This window comes from Eschscholzia californica, unplaced genomic scaffold (genome assembly GCF_041429995.1).
Source record: "Eschscholzia californica isolate CP2 unplaced genomic scaffold, dmEscCali1.0.p SCAF_2, whole genome shotgun sequence".
In the NCBI taxonomy this organism is placed as follows: Eukaryota; Viridiplantae; Streptophyta; class Magnoliopsida; order Ranunculales; family Papaveraceae; genus Eschscholzia; species Eschscholzia californica.
In genome coordinates this window covers 17,140,427-17,163,157 of record NW_028238309.1, presented here as the reverse complement: position 1 = coordinate 17,163,157, position 22,731 = coordinate 17,140,427, and the positions used below count along the sequence as shown (strand labels likewise).

The following is a 22,731-nucleotide window of genomic DNA, read 5'->3' as shown; positions in this document are numbered from 1 at the left end:
GTTACAGTTTGTTAGAGAGAGAAACCATTTTCTGTTTTAAGTTTGTTAGAGAATTAGGTAGTTTGTTGTAATCTTCTCTTTAAATACTCTTGTACAAAATCATTTCAAAGTTAATGAGAATCAAATCAACTAATAGTCATCGTCATATACAATATTCTCACGTAGAAAGAACCATAAATATTTAAAAGACACATTAAAGCGAAATAGAAACAATCTAGAATGTAAACAAGAGGTCCTAAAGGTAGAAAGTTGAACCAAACAAAATGAGAAGTTTTCGTAAATGTTATGCCAAAAGCATCATAAGTAGTTGTGCCACAAATATTGTCTAAAAAAATTTCTTATATCCTTATGTCTCCTCCACTTGATAATATAGAGTCACACATATAAAAAACAATATCGGAGACCCACGAAAAAATGATGAAAGCTCGACCCTAAGAAGTTGTTTATATTTTTACTTCAATATTTTTTCTTCGTCGAGGATAAAGAAAATAAACAAGTCTACCGTCACCATTAAAAGTATGATTGTAAACTCCAATTCGGACATCCCACACCCAAAAGTATAACCAAGTACTTGTTCAACTTACATAATAAAAGTGTTACCTTACTTAGAAAAATTGATGTTGATTTAACATCTATTACCTTAATACGCCAATCATCACTATAGGTTACTAAAAAAATATAAGTTCTGATGTCGATAAGAGAAGGCGAGGTCGAGTACGCTGTGCTAGTAGTAGTGTTAAACCAAAAAAATATTAGCGTGTGAAAATTCTTATACAACTTCTATTAAGAGAAGAGATAACTATACGACTTAAGGAGATTGTAGTTACATTAGAGGATTAACTTAGGACAACTATGGAGCACTTGCATACGACTACAAGCGACTTAATTCAGCTTCGGGATATCACGCATGGAAGTAGGACAATGTGGTTAAGCACGATAAGGTAAGACTTTATTATTTTATTATTGTCTTGTTATACTTTCGTGTCTTTTAATTATTCTATTATATGCTAGTAAGGATTTATGGTATAGATCACTTGCCTCATTATTTTAGTTATGCTTAAGGTTATGCCACGGTAGAGATCAAGTTTAAAATATTCACACTAAGTTGAAATAAGAAGTGAGTTACTAAGTTTGAAATTTGAAAAACCTTTGCTTGCATTTGCATAGATAACTGACACTAATTAAGTTTCACCTACATTTTAATTATATGCTTTAAAATATTGTAACTTATATGGTCTTACAAGTTTTTTCCTAATGATTTTTTTCTTCTGTTAAGTTAGTAAATAATTAAAAAAAAATGTTGTACCATTGTTTTTTTAGTATCACTTTCTTTTGAATCATTCAGAAATGTCACAATATGGAGTTGCTTGATTTCCATGGTGAATTGAAGTTGTTGGTCGACGTTTATAACTAGATTTATACTTTTTCTTTTTAGGTATTTTGGCAGTTTGACATTTTGGAAGCACGCTGAAATCTTCAAATAAATTTCATGTTAAATTTTTGATGGTTAATTGAAGACGTATTTAGTTGTTTTTCATTTTCGATTATGAACTCATATTTTAGTTTATATCAAATAAAATTTACTAGTCATAAATTTGTTAATGGGATTAAATTATGTTTGATTCTTATGTGTGCATAAAGGTGTTGTGAGCTCTTTTTAGAAATCACGACAACATGGTGTAGCACTTTGCCATTTGAAATCAAAACGAAAAAATCTTCATAAGCATACTTATGATGATGATGTATAAAGGCCGGCACTGGGCCTAGACGGCCCAGGTGGCCGCCCAGGACCCCCAAAATTAGAGGTCCCCAGATTTAAGTAACATTATATATAGATACTATTATTGTATGTGTTATTTTATGCACATGTATATTACCTTTGTTTGGGTAATAGAGTTGGCAGAGTAGTTTATTAGTGAACCTAAGGTCAGGGGTTCGACTCCTACGACTTGCAATTATATTTTAACTTTTATATTTTTTTCGACTTAAAGTGTAGGGCCACGTCGATACGTTAGCCTAGGGCCCCCAAAAATCAGGCCGGTATTGGGTGTATTACTCTCACCAATATTTCATGATAATTTATTTATAGTATAAATAATTGTGGTCATAGGTGATAATAATTTGGGAAGTTTTATAAGGCCTCACCAATTTTATTAAAAGACCTCCCCATGAACCATTTTACTTGCTAAATTATCATTGAGGGGAGGTCTTTTAACAAAAATGAGGGGGCCCTATAAAATCTCCCTAATAATTTTTAAGTACAATCTTTTAAGGATGACGTATCGCGATTTGAAAAACTAAATTCACCATTACTAATACAGGTAACAACATAAATATTTTAACGTCGCCGTAGTGTGTTTACAGAAACCAATTTAACCATCGCTAATAACAATATTGGTAATGGCGATGTTGTCATTGGAGTCTCCAAATGCTTCGACACAGATAGTGTATGTGACAGCTTATGTTCATTGACAATAGCTTTATTCACTCTCCAAAGTCACCATGACTTTTAGTGTCAACGTAAAGAAAAAGGAACAAAAGATTGAAGATAAAATACATTTATTTAACCACAAAAAAGGAAGATGCGATAAATCATCACAAAATAAAATCACAGACATTAAAGTTGAAGATCTAATTCCTTAAAAAGCATCTCACTTGATCAGTAGATCATTTGTGTTTCGGTTAGATAATCAACTTCAATTTTTTTATGAGTTCGAAAAATAAATCGGTAAAAGATCTACAATCTTCATATGCATCATCTGATCAAATGATCATTCGCGTTTCAGTTAGATCATTGAACTTTGTGTTATTTAAAAACAGAGCTGAAAAAAGTTGAAGGTAATAATTACTTACAATTTTTCTTCGTTACTGATGGCAGTCAAGAACAAAAATTTGCGAGATTATCAGATAAGATGGAAAGAAACAACACCAAAGAAGGCTAGCCGAAGATTATCAGAATATACGAGAAGATGGCAGAAAAGACAAATCTGAAGTTAAGAGAATGAGCGAGAAGGTGTGAAAAGATGAAGAGAAAGTGTGAAAAATGAGAATCTCTGAAATGGAGAGACCTTTAAATAGAGAATGAAGGGGCGTTGGTTAGGGTTTTAAGAGACGCCCATTCATATCGAACGGCTGAGAGTCTCTCTTGAAGAGACATGTAATCTCAGTTGTTGGATCAAGTACACGGGCTTTCAGGTCACGGGCTCGCGGACCGTTTTTATTACCTTATCATATCGGTCTTGTTGAAGTCGCGAATCGGCTAATAAGGTACATAATAACGGATAGTATCTACCATTGACCGTTATCTTGTTTTATTTCCTGGTTTTGGGTTTGCCTCTGAAATTAATTTTTTTGCCAGTCTTCAAAAGGTCTTCATTTGTTTGTCTTGTTAATAGTCAAAGAAGATCTTCTCCTTCAGATCAGATGGCTAACCAGGGAGCAAAGAAGAGAAAAGATGAAAACACCCGCCACATGTCTAAGCTTCTCCGGGCCATCATCTTCTGCAACGTAACCTTTTAAAACCCTAATCTCTGCTTCTCTCTCTACATATATAATCTGGCTCTTGTTCTTATTGAATCATCTAATTGTATTAATTTTTCAAAATTATTGTTATTTACTCCAATTGTTTGTTCAATTTGGATATAATCTTTGTCAGTTTCAAATTCTAGGGTTCATTATATCTTAAAGTTTGTTTAAGCCCTATTTGGGGATCTCCTAGGTACAATTGTATGGTAATTTTCCATCTTTTGTTTAATTTGGATCACTTACCTTGTAAACTGAATGAAATTGATGATTTGTTAGGTTTTTCCCCTTGTCATATAGTACTAGTAACTAGATTCTGAGCTTGTTTACATGCATCAACAGGAAAAATCATTATATTGCTTGTTCATCTGTTTTCGATTTGATCCCTAACTGATTCGTAATTGAAAGATTCATTTCAGCTGTTAAGACTGTTCTGTTTACAAGCCGAAAAGGACAAGAAAATGTTAATACTGGTTAAGAACTTCATTTCTTACTATATTGGTACGACTTGGCACTTCGCAGTAATTTGGATGATTATTATTGGCTTGACGTGCTGTCATTAGCTTCTTTTATCGTCATTGATCTTTCATTTATATATGAACCAGAACCTTGATGTAGTACTATGAGGATCTGAAAGAGTTTTTTTTCTTTTTGAATAGTCACCTCTTGAAAATGAAGATCGAATTTTTTTATTATAAATTTTAAATCTTAGTTGTTATTCGTGCAGGTTTTCTATGTGATAATGAGGATGCTTATTTTCCACTCTTCGCTAACCTGGAAACATTGGGTTGGTTTCCTTGTTACATCAGTGGCGTATGCACTTCCCTACAAACAGCTTGCTCAAATGGCAAAACCAGATTATGGTGATGACGGGGAGCTTCTAGATGGTGGTTACGACATGAGCACTGGTGGTGTTTGTGGGTATGTTGCATCTATTTCTTAGCTTGTGTTGCTAAGAGTTTCTAAGTCTTAGCTAAATCTTATGACCAAGAGTTTCTATCACATTCTTGGTCACATTCTGTACTGGTATCACAGGACACCAGTACAGAACTTAGAAACTCTTCAACTGAGTAACTATGCAGGCCTTTCTGCTTCGTCATTTCAAACAGATGTGATTGAATGAAAAAAGGTACGAAGAGATAAAAAAAGAAGGAACAAATGGTTGGCAAAGCGATGTGAATTCGTTGGTTACTGCTAAACCTTGGAACAATTTAGTGACATCTGCCTCGTGAAGATCTCTAGTTTTTGGAGCATATGGACTTGGGGCAGCCCAAAATGTCTCAAGTGCATTCTTCTGATACAATGTCCCAATTTTGAGGTTTCCTAATCTCCTCAAGTCAGAAGATTTAAGGAAACTATGTTTTTAGTTTACACCGATAGTTTGATAGAGATTTCAAATGGGTTCCTCGTGAACAATGGAAAATCCTGATTATTGTAAAAGCTAAGATCTAGTGAATACGAAACCGTTCAAGAATAATTAATAAAATATTTTCTTACTTGTATCCTGAGTTCAAGACACATATTAGTCGAAGAGTCAACAACCCTTGGTTGGAGTGGTAAGAGGTATAGTCTTCCATCCTAGAGGTCAAGGGTTCGAGACACGCTGAACAATTAAAAAAAAACATCTTAGTCGAAGATTTTCTCCTTCGATCTAAATTTCCCTATGAAACTTATTGGAGCTGTCTTGAAGTCGTGAAGAAATGAAACACAGGGGATGCCACATCATATTTAATTTCTATGAGTTTTCTTCTTCCAATACTTCTAGCCCTTCAATATTTATTTATTTTTCAATTCCGTATTCCCCTGTTGATGTCTTCAGTTCCTACATGATCTTTCTCATTCATAAGTTTTAAAAATATCTCCAAATCTTTTAGGAGTAGCTAGTCACTGTAAGAGTATATGCCCTTTGGTGCTGCTGCAACTTTACTCAACGGACGCATATTCCCCAATATGTAACCCATTTTGTTGCAGTCCCATCTTGTTGCAGTCTATCTGGTACCTCTGGGGCATGTAGCTTTTAAAAGCATACCTTAGCGTGTTTGTAGGAAAATGAGTACCTTTTAGGATACCTTTTTGTCCATGTAGCTCTGGTAGCATCTGCTCGAATAATCGCAGTTCCATCACTTGATCTTACTATTCCTACCAAAACATTCTATCAGATTTCACAGAGAGACGCATTTGCTAGGTTTTGTGCAATTTTAACATACCCTCAACTCTTCAATTGCCATTCCTCTAGATCCCTGCAAAGCCCTAAGTTCAATCTGCCTCGTGGGTTCTGTGAATTTCGTCTCATGAAATGCTTTACTCTACTCGTCTTTGTTTGGTAGAAGACTGGAAATTTGGGCATTAGAGGTCCTATGTTGCACCAAATGACTTCCGAGTTCCGACAATCTAATGTTGCTCTTTCTCTGGTTTGAATTTTATGTGTCTGTGAAATACCTCAGTATGATCTCCTCATTGGAACTTCGTCTGAGTTTGTAAATAAACCAATGCTGGTTGTATTGGATCTGGTGCCAACATCTTTTTACTATACGGTAATAACTCTTCCCGTTAGGAGTAAGAGTTTGAAAAGCATTTATACCTTGTATAACTTAAAAGATTGTATAATGGAATAGCAAACTGTGGCCAGTTGGGAGTATGAACAGAAAATGTCCTCCCTCGTTTGTCGAAAATATATTACATGTCATATGCATGGAATTTGGGATGTAACCCTTAGCTTCTTTCGAGTTTCGAGGTTTGAGCCTTTGAGGCATTGTGTCCAATTAATCTGGTTTATAAGTGTGCAGTACATAAGGCCACTAATGCTTTTCATTTCCTGGCGTGATGAGCATCCTACATGTCCCATGTCAGTGTTTGTTATGTTTGTATTTCAAACTTTTAATCCTTTAGGGCCATGTTTGGCGCGCAGGAATGAGATGCGATTATCAGAAATCGCATTTTATATAGGTTTTTAGTACGAGAGAATGTAGCAGCACTCCTGTTCCAAGTGGAATAGGATTCGCTTTAGGGAGATCTCAAACCCAAGGGGTGGGTGGATTTGGTATTCCTTTTCCTTTGGAATTGTCGATCAAGTTATCCACCGATTTCGTCGATATCTACAAATCCAATTTCTGACCAAACCAAACATGAAGTAAGGTATTGTAATTACTAGGATTCACATTGGAGTTGTTCTTCCTGGTAATTGTATTCCTTGTCCACACGCCAAACATGGCCAACATTCCACCAATATCCATCAGTTAAAAAATTTGTCGATATACACTAATTCATGTTATGTTAAACTTATTATAAGATATTACTAACAGTTCTTTTTTTTTGTTGCAGTTATTTACACGACGTTATCTATATAACAAGCTTTGTACAAGTGATGTCAATCTTATCCGGAAAATTCTGGTACACATATTTAGTGGTAAGATCTATAATGTACAAATCTTCAAATAACTATGTTTTTGGGCATGTTAGCTTCATGAGAAGTTAATCATTGGATCAGGCTAGGATAACATAGTGGCATGAGATCATATGTTCGTAACGGTTACTACTATGCCCATCAAAGTCTAGTAGTACATACGGTAATAATGAACGTGGATAACTTGGAGGCTCAGTTTAATTGCCATGGCAACACTTAGGATATCTAGCACTTCCCGAGAGTCTTCATGCATACCAGGAAAGGATACTGTATGTTCTTCCTAGTGGTGACTTCACCACTGCCATATACTAAATTAATCATCTCCTAATTTCCACAGATTTTGGCCATCTCTTGAGCTGTGCAGATGTATAAACGTAATCGCAAATGCTAGATATGACTAACTAACCCTTTCTTATCTCGGCAGATACCAGCATTTGCTGCATACAAACTTTTTGGTCTATCAAGAGGGTTTCTGTCATCTGGTGACTCAGAGGTAATACCAATCACAAATATTCACATTGATGCCTTATGTGGTGGCATACCTAGTATCGTTACAAATTTTTCATGACTCCATTTTTCACTTGTATAGGGAGGCCCAGAGGATGAGAAGACTAGGAAGAAACGGGAAAAGATGGAGAAAAAAGCTTCAAGAACTAAATTTGTTAAGACGAGGAGTAAGTAATTATTTTTCTTTTAGGCGTAACGAAATATTCAAAGTGTACATTAAGGAATATTAGCTGAATTAATCAATCGGAATCAGTGTAGACTCTGAAGTTCAAACGCAGCAACTTCAAAACTCTTGTGGTTACTTAGAGATTTGAAATGGGAATGCATTTTCGTGATAGGTTATTTTTTGTGGTTATAACAGATAGCATAATGTTGAGTGTTAGTTATTGGGTTCTTTGACAGGTTAAATTTGGTTCTTCGACCTGCACTTGTGATTTTACATTAGCTGTTTCAGGTCCTGAAACTTGTGAGGGAAGTCTGTGTAGGACCCTTGCCAATTTAGATCAGATATTAGGCAAATAGCATTCAAGCTGAAGTTACCCAAAAGTTTCCATTACTCAATCTGTTTATGCTCTCTCTCCCTCTCTTGATGAAAACTGAAAACACATATTACCTTAGAACTAGGATCAGAAAATTATTTTCTGTTCCAAAGAGTTATCCCTTAGAAGAAAAAAGTTCACATCAATAAATATCCAATCAAAATGTCGTATTTGGAGCTTAGATGTTATGTTCGTGTCAATTTTTTTTTCTTTTTTGTTGAAACATGTTCGTGTTGGGATGTGATAATGTCACTCTGCATAAATTTGTGTTAGGGGTTCAAGTGAGTTGTGGCGGGCGTTTCAATATATATTGTGCACTTTTATGCACGTTGCAAAAGGTCAAATAACCATCCAAGCGAAAAATATGTTGATGTACAACTTTTATGTACCGAAACATAAAAAAATTTGAGCCGTAAAAAAATTCGCCGTCACTCACATAGTCACATTATCACTTTTTTTTTTTGTAGTGCCAACCTTACTTTGTAGACTTGCCCCTTCCTCTCTTTTTATGACAGTACTTCTCTCTTATTGTCCGATCACGGATCACCCAATTGGGAGGGGAGATGTTGGATAACTGCCAATTTGAAAAATCCCAATCCTCTAAAAAAAAAATCACAAATGCAATAGGTGTGGCAATTGCTAAAAGGGCATTATGGGTAGGGTTTGTTTGTCATGGAGACACTCAATCTCGACTCTCTCTCAAATAACTTTAATTTACTAGGGTTTCGTATGAGGAGAAATTCAGATCTCAACTCAACATGAATACTTACTAGTTTTCACTAATAACACTTCGAACTAATTTAATACATGATGTTAATTCGTTTGATAATCCCAATTAGAAAATAGTTATAATTCGTTTGATAATCCCAATTAGAAAATAGTTATAATGTCAAAATCTGTTCCAAATAAATAAATAAAAAAAAAAAATAAAAAAAAAAAAAAATAAAAAAAAAACTAGATCTCAAATTGATTCATTAACCCACCATCATATATTTGACCAGAACCAGATAATCCATACCAACACAAAATACCCAAATTGAGACAAACAAAAAAAAAAGAGTAATTTTAACTCCGAAAAAGTTCTTGATTTAACAGAAACCCTAGTTCATACTGAAATTTTACAATATTAAAGAAATAACAAAACAAAACCCTAACCCCCAAAACCATAGAGAGTTCGTCCTTGTCTTTTCAAAGCATAAACAACATCCATGGCTGTAACAGTTTTCCGGCGAGCATGTTCAGTGTAAGTAACAGCATCTCTGATGACATTTTCAAGAAAGATCTTAAGAACACCTCTGGTTTCTTCATAGATCAAACCACTTATACGTTTGACTCCACCTCTTCTAGCTAGACGACGAATTGCTGGTTTAGTAATACCTTGAATATTATCTCTCAAAACCTTACGATGTCTCTTTGCTCCTCCCTTTCCTAAACCCTTTCCTCCTTTTCCTCTTCCTGACATTTCTCTCTCTCTCTACTTTCTCTCTCTACTTTTTTCTAGGTTGATGATTGATATGTTGTGAAGAAGATGGGAATGGAAATTGGGATTTATAGATTTTTCTGTTAAGAGGGGGAGTATTGTGAAACGTTGGATCTAGAGTGAATCCGTGTAGTTGTATTTGGGTGATTTATGAACGTTAGATGAAAATAATTTATTTTGATTGGCTGAAAGGGAAACACGCGGATTATGATTTACTTTGAAGTTGTTCACTTTTAGTCCGTCGCGCGGGAATGTTGAAACGAAATGAAATTTTGGTTCAAAGCGTAGTGGGAAATTAGGGGGTTTTTTTTTTTTGATGAAGAGGGAAATTAGGGGTTAAGAGGCGGGAACTGTGCCCTGCACCAATTGTCACTTTTCTCATAGGGTTAGCCCGATTAGTGGTGCAATTCTCCGCCTTTTACATCCGTAAGAGCAGGGGAAATGGTGGGCATTCGAAAGTGGTCGGTGAACTGGTTTAAAGTGTTGACATAAACTCCAAAAATTTCTGGAGGTTCCGGGTTCGATCTCCAGAGGGAGGTGAAATCTTTGGGAGTTTGGGTTATGGAATTTGAGATTATTAGATAATGTAATTGAGCTTTAGGTCATAGTGTAGTTGGATTTTAGGCGTGTTCTTGTTAAATTTGGCAATATCGTGTTTATCACATATTTGATGTATCAACGCCATTGTAATGACTATCGTACATCGTAATCAATTTCCAAAAAAAAAAAGACAACCACCAAACGAAATCTTCACCAAATTATTCGGTGTTTTCATATTTTTGAACTCAAATACAAAACTCTAAAACTCTAACCAAATTACTATTCATCAATCCAAATTTCATTTTTATCATAAAAACTCACTTTTTCAAATAAATTAAAATTACGATTAATTTATTAACAACTAACTGAAATTACAACACTTAAACTACAAATTAAAACTAATAGGACATTTTTCAAAACTACAAACCGAAGTTAATATGACATTTTACTAAGATGGATGATTTGGGGAAATAAGAAAAGTGTCCGGAGTGCAAAGACTTCTACAAAATTTGTCAACTTTAGTTGACTCGTTTTCTTTAATTGTTAGAGGGAAACCATCTCTGATTCTTTTTTTTTTTGCAAAAATCAGTAGGCTCTAAGGGACCTGAATCCATGAGAAACAAAAAGGCTACAGGCCACAAAGTTCAGCACGAGTCATTAGGCATACCTAATGACACGAACAAAGCAAAAAGAAAACAAATGGAGAAAGCAAAAGATGTTGCCCAAAAAACTATCTAACTCTCTGTCTTACAATGCCATGTTTTTCTTCAAGAATGATCTTCTGAACCTCCAAAGCCAGGTAATGAGGGCCAAGTTCCTCATCTCCATGAGTTGGTCTGGTTTTAGCTAGCAAATCAGCCACTTGATTAGTTTCTCTAAAACACATGAACCACATCGCAATGCTCAAACTGCTTCATCAACCTCCTGGTTCTAAGAAAAAGAAACTTAGACTGCCAAGGAGGAGCCAAAGAACTACTAGTCAAAAGAGCACAAGCCATTTTGGAGTCCGTGGCAATGACAACCTTAGTACACCCATACTACTAGTCAAAAGAGCACAAACCATCTCTGATTCTCTTATCTCTTTATCTTCCCTCTCTCTTTCTCTTACCATCTAGCCGTTTTCCGGCGATTTTCCCAACCACTCGATGGTTTAGGGTTATCCCAAACCACTAGCTGGATCTGGTTTGGGATTTCCCAAAACCAGATCGGATTTCCCTTCGCCAGATTATATAAAAAGAGGGAAGAAAGGGAGGAATAGAGAGAAGAGGGAAGAATGTAAAGAAGAGGGAAAAGTAAAAAGAAGAAAGATAAATGAAGGTTGTAGTTTTATTGGAAGGAGAGAAGTGGAAGAAGAAGAAGAAAAAGAAAAAAATGGCGGTGCCCGGAATTAGAGGTGGTGATCGAAGTTGGTGGTGGTAGCCAGAGTTGGTGATAAGAGACAAGGAAGAAGATGACTTGTTTCCCTTTAAAATTGTGCACCCCAAAAATTCGTCAAAATTCACATATTCCCTTTAAAATTGTTGGCCCGGATAATTTTCTTATTTTCTCAAATCACTCACTTTTACTACAACTACAAATTAAAGCTAATACGACATTTTACTAAAACTACAACATTTCACGAACAACATTTTCTTATTTTGTTATGGTTGTACCCTAAGTGCCTTATGTAGGGCCAGAAAACGGTATGGAAATCCGAAACCCGACCCTAACCGCGCGGGAACGGTGAGACCCGACAACTGCGAAGAACCCGGTTCTGGCGTACCCGGACCGAAATATCGGTCGAGTATGGGGCGGGACTCTGGTTAGGTGTCTTACCCGAGTCCCAGCCCATTAGACCCGCCCGCCCAAAATATCACGCGACCCACCCACCCGAAATACCACGCTACCCGCCTGAAGTATTACGCTACCCGTCCGTTAGACCATTTCAGATTATATGATCTAGCGGCTGATATTGAACATACATCAGTCGTTGGATCAAAATATCACATCTATAAAAATAGCCCCAAACCCTTGTTTCGTCTTTTACTAACCCTGATAGCCGACTTCCAAGCTCCAACAACAAACCTAATCCACCGCTCCGCCTCCATCCTTCACCGCTCCACCTCCACCCCTGATCACCTGAGTAACCTCCTCCATTATTCTTTACACACAAACCCTAAAGCTTGGTTCCACCATCACAAAGTCCCAACTGAGAAACCCTAAAGCTTTAAACGAAACAATTTTAAACATCATTTGAACACAACTACTTTCCTCCACCAGTCACCACTCTTTGTAGTCACGGTGAGTCTGTTGTCCACAACAAATCGTCGAAGAGTCTCCGACGACCGCAGTCTCTCGGATAAGCGAAAATGGTTAGTTCACAGACAAGTTAAAAGAGATCTTTCTCTTACATGTCATCAGAGATCTTTCTCTTCTTCAAGACAACAATTCACAGGCAAGTTAAAAGAAAAAAAAAACATGGTTTCTTTTTCTTTTTAATTTTTTCGTTCAAGAAAAATCCAAATTTGGAGGATTATGAAACATTAACGAGGATTTTGGGGAATGGGTTAAGAGGGTTTGTGTTTCTTTATGAAGAACAAAGTAAGTGGTGGTTTTTTACGTTGAATGATGTAAAATAAATCAAAGAATGGTTTATGGTGTTTTTCTTTTTTTGATATTTTTAATTATTGATATTGAGTTTAATTTGTTGATATTTTTAATTAATTGGATCAGTTAAATAAAATTTTAATGTAATTTTTTATTAAAAAAATTCGTAACCCGTCCGTCCGAGGACGTTAGAGCCCAAGCGGATTCTCGGGCAAAACCGGGCGGGCATAAAATAATGCATATGTGTCCGACCCGATCCGTCTGATAGCCCGACCAGACACAACACTATAGAACTCGATCCGTCGAAACTCGCGCACAAAGAATCTGAGCCCCACCGAACCCGCCCCGATTCCCACCTCTAGCCTTATGCATGCCGCGAGTTAATGCCCATGGCGGGCTTTGTACACAAAATTCTTGTTTCTGGCCGGACCAAGCCAGCCCATCAAGTTCGTTGGGCTTAGACATTGGTTGCCTGAAACGTCAGAACGCGGACCCTTAATGCCTAAGGCCTCCAAAGCCCGACTAGTTTCCCACCCCTAATTTTACTCACTAAAATTTTTTTTCCCCACCAAATAAAAAATTTATTCCCAGTACGGCGATGGATTCTTCTCCATTTTTGTACTGAAAGAAATCTTATAATTAAGACAACTATTTTTTGCAACAAAATTTTGACAATCCTCACATTTGAATTTAAACAAAACACACTTGAATTTAAACAAAAACCGTGTTTACTAAATCAACATGTGAAGGGGGTTTGTGATCATACATTTCATTTTGGAGTTCAACGACATAGCCTGACATTTATATGCTACAAAAGAAAAACTCCCAATCTTTCACTTTTTCTGAACTCTTTGATATTCTCCAATCCCAAACACGTTCGCAACCGACTAAAACAACTAAAGAAACACAACTACACAAACATTTGAAAGCCGAAATCCATCCCCATTAGTAAAAACTAACTTCCCTTTTAAGAATTTCATATCCATCTTGGATTTTGTTGAAGCATGTCATCGTCAATTCAGTAGTTGTTCATAATCTTTGATAAGGATGTATAAGTCCCAACGGTGGCGCTGACAATGCCCATAATAAGAATTGCCAAGCTTAACAAGACCTGCATATGAAGGAAAAAGTACAATTCATGCTCTAAGTAGTTGGACTCTAGACTCAAGTCGGGTTCGGACAGATTATACCTAAAAAATATTACACCATATGTCTAAGTGAAAGTTGTTAATGTGTATTAAGTTATTTCCAGCAATAAAATGAGAGGTTAACTCAGCTGAGATACCCAAAATCGGCGAGGGCACAAGGGTATTGTGTACTCCACAGAATTGCGAATGTTAGTGCTAAGAATGTTGGCATGCCAAATTGAAATTATTATGTGTGACCAAATGGGTTCTAGAGATATTAGTAAGCGGTCTTTTAGCAATTCTGGTTGACTCGAATGACCAGCTCTAATATTAATAACAACAAACTATAAGGCTATAATATCATAAGCATCAAATTTGCCACAAGCTATACATTTTGTGGCTGTGATTTAGTTTTGTTTTATTTTTCGTTTTGAGGTAATTACTGCAACATTGAGGCAATTGGTTTACCTGATTTGTCGTCGCCTTCCTCCTCATTAACTTTAGAAAGCACATGGATGGCATTATGATCGCCTAGGAAAATATCACGTTCGTTAATTTAGTTTACCACGAATTCAAAATAAAAGAATAAACTTGGTTACAATTTTGGAGAGTCTGGTATAATTTCTTCTTTGTATGGTAGAAAAATTGGAAATTTGAGGCATCAATGTTGTATAATAAACTCAAACATGAAGAGAAAATAAAATATTTGCCTCAGAGTGCGAAAAGTACAAAACAAGAGTTTCATCGGTGAGGTGTTTAGTCTCACATCCCTTATGAAGATCAAGGTAATGAAATAACACCTTGTCCTATGTATATATGCAAAAGTCTTTTGGGTTGCATTGATGTTTAGATTGTTAGGTAGTGAATATTAGGTGTATAGGGCAGACTCATGTCAAGGAAAAACCTTGTACCATGTGGAGCTAGACGAATGGGCTTCGGTGGTGACTAAATGAAGGACATGTTACACTACCAGACTAACTCCGAGTCTGAGGAGGTATATGAGAGTGACCCGACTCAGGTTCAGTATGCGATAACAGTTCTCTATCAGCACCACAAATACTGGCTCACATTCATGTACATCCCTAGGTCATCTGAGTCCTATTTCTCACTAATATATCATATGAAAGTTTTGGAAGACTATGTACTTAGTCTAAAGTGAAACAAAGTTGTCGCTTACCACAAGAATACTGAGGAGAGAACCAATTAAAGCCATCACAAGACCTGAAACCATAAAATCATGATATATACCAGCAATAATCACATTACTAAAACCATAAAATCAATATTCCGACAATAATCACATTACTAATTGACTGCCCACTACATGCTATACATTAAGTTTGTGAGCATCCAATTCAAAACCAATTGGGAATGAGCTAAGAGGCATTAGATATTATAGTGTCGGTCACGAGACTCTCCTTGCTCTATGTGGGAATATTCTCAAACCCCACTTGCGTGTGGCCTTCCTTGAGGCTAAAACATGTTTTCATATATCTTTGGTGATATGGCCTAGCTCTGATACCATATAAGTTTATCGTGAACACAGGTTTTGTAAATATTATCTTTAATATACGTTCTTTAATCTACCTAAATAGTGTGGGAAGAAGGGTATGTCAATGATTATAGCTTCATTTCACTGTCGGATATTTACTTTTTTCCGAAAATCTACTCCGTACATACCAAAAAATGGTAGAAGAAATGCAACGCATACGGTTGACATGACAAGTCCTGTTCTTAGTAGCACAAAGCACCATAAACTGTTAGCTGATCCCTCTGGTAGTAACTCCTCCAAACCCCTTGCCAATGGATTCATCAACAATGCATATGTGTTCCATGTTAAGGACACAAAGTAGAAGTGAAATCTTAAGAATAATATAGAGATAATAACAATGCTACAAAACATGACAAGTTTAGTTTTGTGAGGAAAGGATATTTGGTGAAAGGATTGATAACCTGCAAACAAAATATGACGAATTTAGAAACCATATGGACTAATAGAGGAAAGGAAAAGAACAAAAGAAAATCATATCACCGTTGTCCATATAGTAACTTTGGATGCAACTGCATTCTTGGGTAAATTAAGAGTTATTTGTGATTCGGTACCCTCACCGAACATTAGAATTCCCACAGCAGCGGCACCCCCATATATTACAATACACAACAAAAAGCTGCACGAAGAAAACATATGAAAGAATCAAAGAAACCATTAAAAACTACTTAACATATATTGATACCCATTTTTAATACTTTTTGCCGATTCTTATGAAGAAGTAGGACATTCGGTTTCTTGTCATATAACATGAGACTGTTATCTGTGTCTTGCGTTGACGTGTACAAAATTATGCTATGTCTAGTCTAGTTTGTATCATTTATATATGACTTAAATGTTGTTAAAAAAAGTTCAAAAAAGATGACCTATAATTGTTAATTTGTCTATAGTTGTATCCGACATCTCGTATCAATGTCAAATATCGAATTCAAGTAAATAGGTAAAACAAGTAATCATATGGAAAAGAAGGGTTAACATACCATACTACCAAAGCCTTGTTAAATTGTTTCTTATCAGACATTGAGTGATAGATATTGGGAAATACTGAATGCCCAGAAAAGCAAAACCCATAGACTCCTAAAGAAAATGGTACACCACCCCATTTCACTAATGGAGCACTTTGATGAAACCCAATACCTTCCTCCATACCCACAAAAAACATCGATATGAATATAAGAAGTGTTGCAAGCACTCCACCAGCTGACACAAACACCAACCAAAACAAATTGAGAAATCATCACAAGAAAACGATTTAATGAGTTCGATCTCAGAGGCTGATCAGACTGTGAACATATTTGAGCTTGAGCTAATAGCCGAAGATCTTAACATATAAGACGCATTTGAACGAGGGAGGGCAATTTATCCAGTCAAAATCTAAAAAGATTAGCTCGAACTCGAAAAATGATAGTATTTGGGTTCAAATTTAGTAAGTCTTGTATCATCATCTTAAACCGTTCGGACATACGGTTTGAGTGCACAACAGAAGAGGTATAGTACTGTACCTGAAAGGTAAGAGATCAAACGAAGATCCTTCAATAAAACGGTTGGTAGAACAATTAGAGCAGTAAGAATCCCAAAGAAATGCTCAGAATCAATATGAGCTCCAATCCAATTCGATGATACTCCAGGAAACAACCTTGTGAGATTATCACCTTCCAGTATAATATACTCAACACAGTATGACTGCAGATATCAAATCAAGTTTTTAAAATACATTTTCTTGGGATCAATCAAGAAGTAGTAAAAATTTCAAGAATATGTACTTTAGTACTTACATATAACTCTGTGTATAGAACAATCTGCATCAAATTTCAAGAAGGCCAAGGTGTAAGTCTTGTTGTACAACATAATCAATAGCAGAAAATAAAGACAAACGGCTGACACTGCCAAAATCTAAGCTACAGTTGCCGGAACTGGACAAATTTTTGAGCTCTCGTGTGAAATAACGTTCTACACGTTCGTTGTTGCAAACGCCACAATTGGCCCACTTTGGAGGTCAAATATAATCGTGTAGTCCCTCAAAACGGACTTTTAGTAGTTTTTTTTTTTTACTATTTTTGTTTAAGTTTTTCTTCAAGAAGTTTTCCTCGTCTATTTTCTCGAGATTCTTCAATTTATTTGTTTAGAATTTGTGAATTCGAATTTGATTAGGTTAGGAATTAGGATACCCTAATAATATAAAAAGGGACCCAATAGTTGTTTAATTCATTCAGTTTTATCAATGATATTTGTTTGTTTACTCTTTTGGAGTTTTTCGATTTTCTAAGTTTTGGACATAGATCTAAAGCTTTTCTTAGTTTTTCCGCTGCGTCAAATCTTGGAGGTGTTCTACCTCCACCAAGACTTGACCCCCTGATTTCTGGGACTTAAGAGGAAGATGCAAACCACTAGACCAAAAGCCTATTTGCCGGTGTATATTTTTTTCCTACAATTATTTTTCTTAGGTAAACTTTTACTACGTTTTATAAACAGAAAAAGACGTCATTTAGAGTGGTTTTAAGTTTGTCAGTGAGTTCGCTTGAGAAGTTTCATTGATTTTTAAGTAAGGCAGTGAAAATTGTTGGACCAACAATTTGAGATAAAAAGTTGGGTAATTGTTCAGCAGATTTCATCCGTATACGACATTATTCGAGACTTTACCAGCTAACCAAGCCGAGTAATACACGAAACACGTGTAACTAGGCTAACTGCATTGACATGAAAAGCTAAATGACATATAAATTAAGTAAAAAAAAACTCACAGAAATGAATAGGCGACCATATCTCCCAAAAGCAGCTTGTCCAATATCAGGGTAGCTCAGAATGCCTTCTTTGCTCTCAAATAAATACTTCATGAGTACACCAGTGTAACAGCAAACAACTGCAAACACTAGTAATATCCCCAAACTTGCCCAACCAGCTTCTTTTATTGTATAGGGTGTTGACAAAAGTCCAACACCAACCATCACATTTACCCCTATATAACCAAACAACATTGAGATCAGAGAAAGATCATGAACTTCTAATCCAGTCACTTCCATGGGTATATTGTGATATTTTTATGTTCATCTAGCACACACCCCCCATATAAGGACCATAAAATGCAGTTCAAATTTAACTTCATTTTAGGGGGTAATCCAGTCATGTCACTTCTAAGATGTGCATACTAGTACCTTTATATACGACGTAGAACGCAACAACATTGATAGCGAAGGGCGGCTCGAAAGACAAACACCACCTTTTCGCTCAGGCCCGCGTTCACTCTTGGTACTTTCCGTAGGCTTAGGACTGGACTGAGTCCGTGGTGTTCAAGCCCAACACGGATTAGGCCCATTCCAAGTGCTCCCGGACTTGCCTAGTCCACGGGAGCACCAAGAGTGAAAGCGGGCCTGAGTAAAAAGGCGGACACCCTCGATAGTGAGTCTAGAGAAGATTGTGAGAGAGCAATGAAATCAAGACAGTTACCATTAAATATAGTCTGAGTGAAATTACATCCTTGACCAATATGTCCTTCTCCACTGAATTGCTTATGCATTGATGATTTTTCAGGGACAGTTCCCAAAGTTGGAATGGAGTCTTGTTTTCTAGGTATGCTCCCATACTCAGACAACAAAGGATATTTTCCTTCTAAGTCATGACTAGAATATTTACTAACAGTACTAGGCAAACGTTGAATGATTCCAAAGCTTTGGGATGGAGTGATTATGAAAGAATCTGTTGTTTCCCTGCAATTTATCAATAAATTTTATCCAAATAGTAAGCACTTGAAGTAAAAAATCTACAAATTGGAATTACATTATGTTGTCATATGATGCTTCAAAGAATTTTATATTTTCTTATGTTGTCATATGATAATGTTAAATGCCGCGACAGAAATATCCGAAGAAAATTTGAGTAATCTTCAAAAACCCGTTTCAGCAAGCACTTAACATGGATTAACATCAAAACTTCCAACTTTAATCCATCTGAATTGAATCACAATTTTCTGAATAATGTTACTGCACAAACTGAGTAGCAATTTAGAAAATGAGTTAAAAATTAAAAAACGTCTTTCGTCGACATAATAATATCTTTAGAAAAACGTGAAATCTAATTATGCTACAATTACTCAAATTCAAATAATACAAATTAGCTTTACTTTCCAAAAGACAATCACATCAAACAAGTATTATTTGGAAAAAGCAAAAGAATTCTATAATTAGACTCGCTAGACTCTCATGAGAAATTTGTATGCCGAAAAATTTGTATGCCTAAAAATTCAACCTACATGCTGCATTCTTATGTGAGAGAGTTGTATGTACAGATAGACCACGCCATTCTGTACTTACTAATTTTTGTAATCAAATAGACTTATTTCATTTTTTTTAGACTTCGAAAAACAAAGAATAATCAACAAAAGTGAAACATATTAGGTTAAGAAAGCAGTAAACTCACCTATAACTCTGAGGCCATTGTTGAGAAGTAAAAGTAGATGAAGATGCCAAACTTTCACTATCTTCTTCTTCCTCTTCTTCCTCTCCATCACTACTCTTACAATCTAATTTGTTTTCTTCAACATCTTCATCTTCAATAATGTAGAACTCATCTCCTACCTGCTTTTCTGCCATCTTATTTAAAAGAAAACAATACAACAATCAAACCTAAATATCTAGAGAAGTACTACTTAGAGAGTGAAGAAAGAAATGTGATGGTTTATGAAGGGGAATTGGGCAATTATTTATAATGAAGGTATAATCACAAGAATCAGAGTAAGCATTACGTGGCAATGGTTTAATTGGAAACAAGTCCTATGTCTTAAAATGGTAATGAGATTGTCTTTCTTGAAAATATTAGTTGGCACCGATTCTTGAATAATGGTAAAATGATATGCTAACATTAATCTATGACCTTTATTGTTATAATGGATACAAAATGGCTAGTTATGGGGTATTGTGATTACTTTCCAAAATGACCTGAAATAGAAAAAAAATCACAAAACTATTATAACATAAAAGAAGAATATAACATATAAGACCCAAAATTTAGATTATTAAGTCTAAAAAAAAGACCCCCTATAACTTTAAAATCTACCACAAACAAAAAATTGGGGTATATCATTTCCTGAATTGTTGTGGGCAAAAAGAATTGGAAACACGATAAATTGTGCTATTATTGTCTTTCGGTTTTAGTGTTTTTAAAAAATGCTAAATAGTCCGAAAATTAGTACCGCAAAAGCCGAATAGTGCACATGACCTGACTAATTGGAGTCAACCACATCACAGTTCGCCCATAACTTTTGAGCCATTTAACATATCTGTTTAAACTTTCTATTTCTTTTTTTTTCTTCAGTACCCTGAGCTGATATATTCTTTTTTCCATTTTCTCACACTACCTTATAACTCTCAAATTAATCTTTCTGTATAATTTCCTGTTTTCTCTATGTTAACTAAACACAAACACTAATTTTTGTTGTTGTTGTTAATTTCTGATGATTAAATATTACTCATCAGTTGATAAAGTCAATAAGTCAATGAAAGACCAAGAGTCAAATGGGTCAATCTGTATCAAAGTCACTAGAGAAGTGAATCCAGAATAGCTCTGTCAACTAAGCCCAGAACTGAGAGGTAGACACGAGTCTCTTAGGCATCTTAAGCCCTAATCTAGCTCTAATGTCAACTAGGTGGGCCCTGGTCACGACTTTGCTCTGGATCTTGGAGCAGTAAGGGAAATCTGCAGAAATCAGCTCGACTCTTAAGTGGGTCCAAATGATGGCGAATCTGAGTCATGGTTTACCCAACCTAAGCCCCAACCTGTCCTAAGGTTTAGGGCGGAGAAATCAACATGATCTAAGTAACACTGAGAGTTGAAGTGTACAAGAAAGCTAACTTTCTATATGCGATCTACAAAATCGGCAAAAAGATCTATCAAATACAAAAGATATGCAACACAACAAAATGTATTCTACTTACGATTGTCAAAGCATGGTCTCATCTAAGTCGGTGGATCACCACCTCATCATCTCAGACGATCATCATAGTCGGTCAACCGAGCGTATATAAAAATAACGGGCTCGCCCTAATCAATCATGCAAGGTTTAACTTCTAAACTCAGACTTTGAATTCAATTATTCAACTGCAAAACACCCTACTGACTTGAGCGTTATAGAGGTTTCTAAGTTTTTTTGCAGGTTTGTCCCCAGAATCACGATGAGAAGTTCATTGTTTTGTGCGCTGAAACTTCATATGCCGAATGATATCCTAAAGTCATGTTTAGACATCATCAAATTTCTATCTTCTTCTTCATCTCATTCTATATCGTCATCGCTCAATCTCCACCAAGAACTATTCCTTCAAGTCTTCTTCACACAAATTTTGAATCAATAATAGAAGAAAAATACTATATTTTTTCTAAGAAAAATGTTAATTGATAATGAAAAAGATAGAGTATATATTCTAATTGAGACATATTGAAGTATGTTCGTGAAGAATGCATCCGTGGACGGTAACCAAAAGGGATCTTCTGCATTCGTAGAGTGTTGTAGCTGGACACCTAGTTGATATAAAGGAGAGAGAAAGAGAGTGATGGTATGTGGCGGGTAGAGAAAGTTATAAGAGAGAGATAGAAAATGCATGAGATATACATATTTTTTGTTCGGGTTTTGGATAGTCTAAAAGCATGTGGAGGGTCCATTGGTCTGTTGGTGTACCGGTTGAACACTCACCCACAACATGGAGACCTCAGGTTCGATGCCATGGAAGTAGTGCAAATTGACAATTTATTGAACTTTGGTATAAGTAATGGAGAGGTAGTTAGATGGGCTTTAGGCCTCTGAGGTGGCCTTTACGGGTTGATTATATGGCCTTTAGGGCTAAAGTTACACAGTTATAATGCTTATTCAATTCATGAATCTTGATGTATTTTTTTTTTTATTGTTTCTCCATGATGTATCAACGCTTTGTAATGATGACTGTTGTAGTCTATTTCTAGAGAAAACTCGGAGGGGCAAATTCTGTAATTTCGCGAAGTTCCTCTGCTTTGGACCCATCATTCTTTTTTTTTTCTTTTGGGGAGGACCCTTCTCTATTCCCGATTGATTTTTGGTCAATTGCATCAATCCCCTTAAATTAAATTGGTATATAATCACTGTCAAACAAAATTATTAAACAATTTGACTGATCGGAAAAATTAACCAATATATATGTAGTGATTGTTGCATGTAATGAACATAGAATTTTTGTATCATAAAAACTATATATGGAAAAAGGTGGAGATTGTTTCTAAAGAAATTCCTAAATTTTATTGTAATATATTGACTTTTTTCGGGATGATTCACTGTATACATTACACTGTGTGTGTGGAAATTGTCAGAAAATGAACTACGCACATGATTGACATAAAACGTAACTATTACGCGTCAACTAACTAACTAAGAAAATAAAATAAACTCATAAAGCAGTATAAAAACAAAAATAACGATGCTAAAAGTCATGAAAACAAACCCTAAACAAATTATCATATTA

General features: G+C 35.7%; 3 protein-coding genes across 3 annotated transcripts; 1 reads left to right on the top strand and 2 right to left on the bottom strand.

Annotated features, from left to right (window-relative positions):
* The first annotated feature begins 3,276 nt into the window (after nucleotides 1–3,276).
* Nucleotides 3,277–7,787, top strand: LOC147556584 (uncharacterized). The gene is made up of 5 exons (XM_086657482.1): nucleotides 3,277–3,507; nucleotides 4,250–4,443; nucleotides 6,844–6,928; nucleotides 7,350–7,418; nucleotides 7,515–7,787. Exons 1-5 carry the CDS (start codon nucleotides 3,424–3,426, stop codon nucleotides 7,605–7,607), a joined length of 525 nt encoding a protein of 174 aa, XP_086513608.1. The 5' UTR covers nucleotides 3,277–3,423; the 3' UTR covers nucleotides 7,608–7,787.
* Nucleotides 7,788–8,926: 1,139 nt separating this feature from the next.
* LOC147556583 (histone H4) lies at nucleotides 8,927–9,489 on the bottom strand. The gene has a single exon (XM_086657481.1). It carries the CDS (start codon nucleotides 9,431–9,433, stop codon nucleotides 9,122–9,124), a length of 312 nt encoding a protein of 103 aa, XP_086513607.1. The 5' UTR covers nucleotides 9,434–9,489; the 3' UTR covers nucleotides 8,927–9,121.
* Nucleotides 9,490–13,326: 3,837 nt separating this feature from the next.
* Nucleotides 13,327–19,839, bottom strand: LOC147556582 (amino acid transporter AVT1A-like). Its single transcript, XM_086658663.1, has 12 exons — nucleotides 19,667–19,839; nucleotides 18,698–18,957; nucleotides 17,995–18,209; nucleotides 17,029–17,052; nucleotides 16,756–16,936; nucleotides 16,234–16,453; nucleotides 15,737–15,872; nucleotides 15,638–15,657; nucleotides 15,385–15,530; nucleotides 14,882–14,925; nucleotides 14,173–14,235; nucleotides 13,327–13,688 (listed from the first exon to the last, which is right to left on the bottom strand). Exons 1-12 carry the CDS (start codon nucleotides 19,837–19,839, stop codon nucleotides 13,596–13,598), a joined length of 1,575 nt encoding a protein of 524 aa, XP_086514789.1. The 3' UTR covers nucleotides 13,327–13,595.
* Nucleotides 19,840–22,731: the final 2,892 nt, after the last annotated feature.

What these genes read in the sequence shown, in the direction of transcription:
- LOC147556584 (XM_086657482.1), top strand. Translation starts at nt 3,424, where the DNA reads ATGGCTAACCAGGGAGCAAAGAAGAGAAAAGATGAAAACACCCGCCAC. An exon ending in AGCACTGGTGGTGTTTGTGG is followed by an intron (nt 4,444 to 6,843) that starts GTATGTTGCATC and finishes TTTTTGTTGCAG; the next exon opens with TTATTTACACGACGTTATCT. An exon ending in TGTCATCTGGTGACTCAGAG is followed by an intron (nt 7,419 to 7,514) that starts GTAATACCAATC and finishes TCACTTGTATAG; the next exon opens with GGAGGCCCAGAGGATGAGAA.
- LOC147556583 (XM_086657481.1), bottom strand. Translation starts at nt 9,433, where the DNA reads ATGTCAGGAAGAGGAAAAGGAGGAAAGGGTTTAGGAAAGGGAGGAGCA.
- LOC147556582 (XM_086658663.1), bottom strand. Translation starts at nt 19,839, where the DNA reads ATGGCAGAAAAGCAGGTAGGAGATGAGTTCTACATTATTGAAGATGAA. An exon ending in AACAAGGCTTTGGTAGTATG is followed by an intron (nt 15,873 to 16,233) that starts GTATGTTAACCC and finishes TTCTTCGTGCAG; the next exon opens with CTTTTTGTTGTGTATTGTAA. An exon ending in CTCTCCTCAGTATTCTTGTG is followed by an intron (nt 14,236 to 14,881) that starts GTAAGCGACAAC and finishes ATATTTTCCTAG; the next exon opens with GCGATCATAATGCCATCCAT.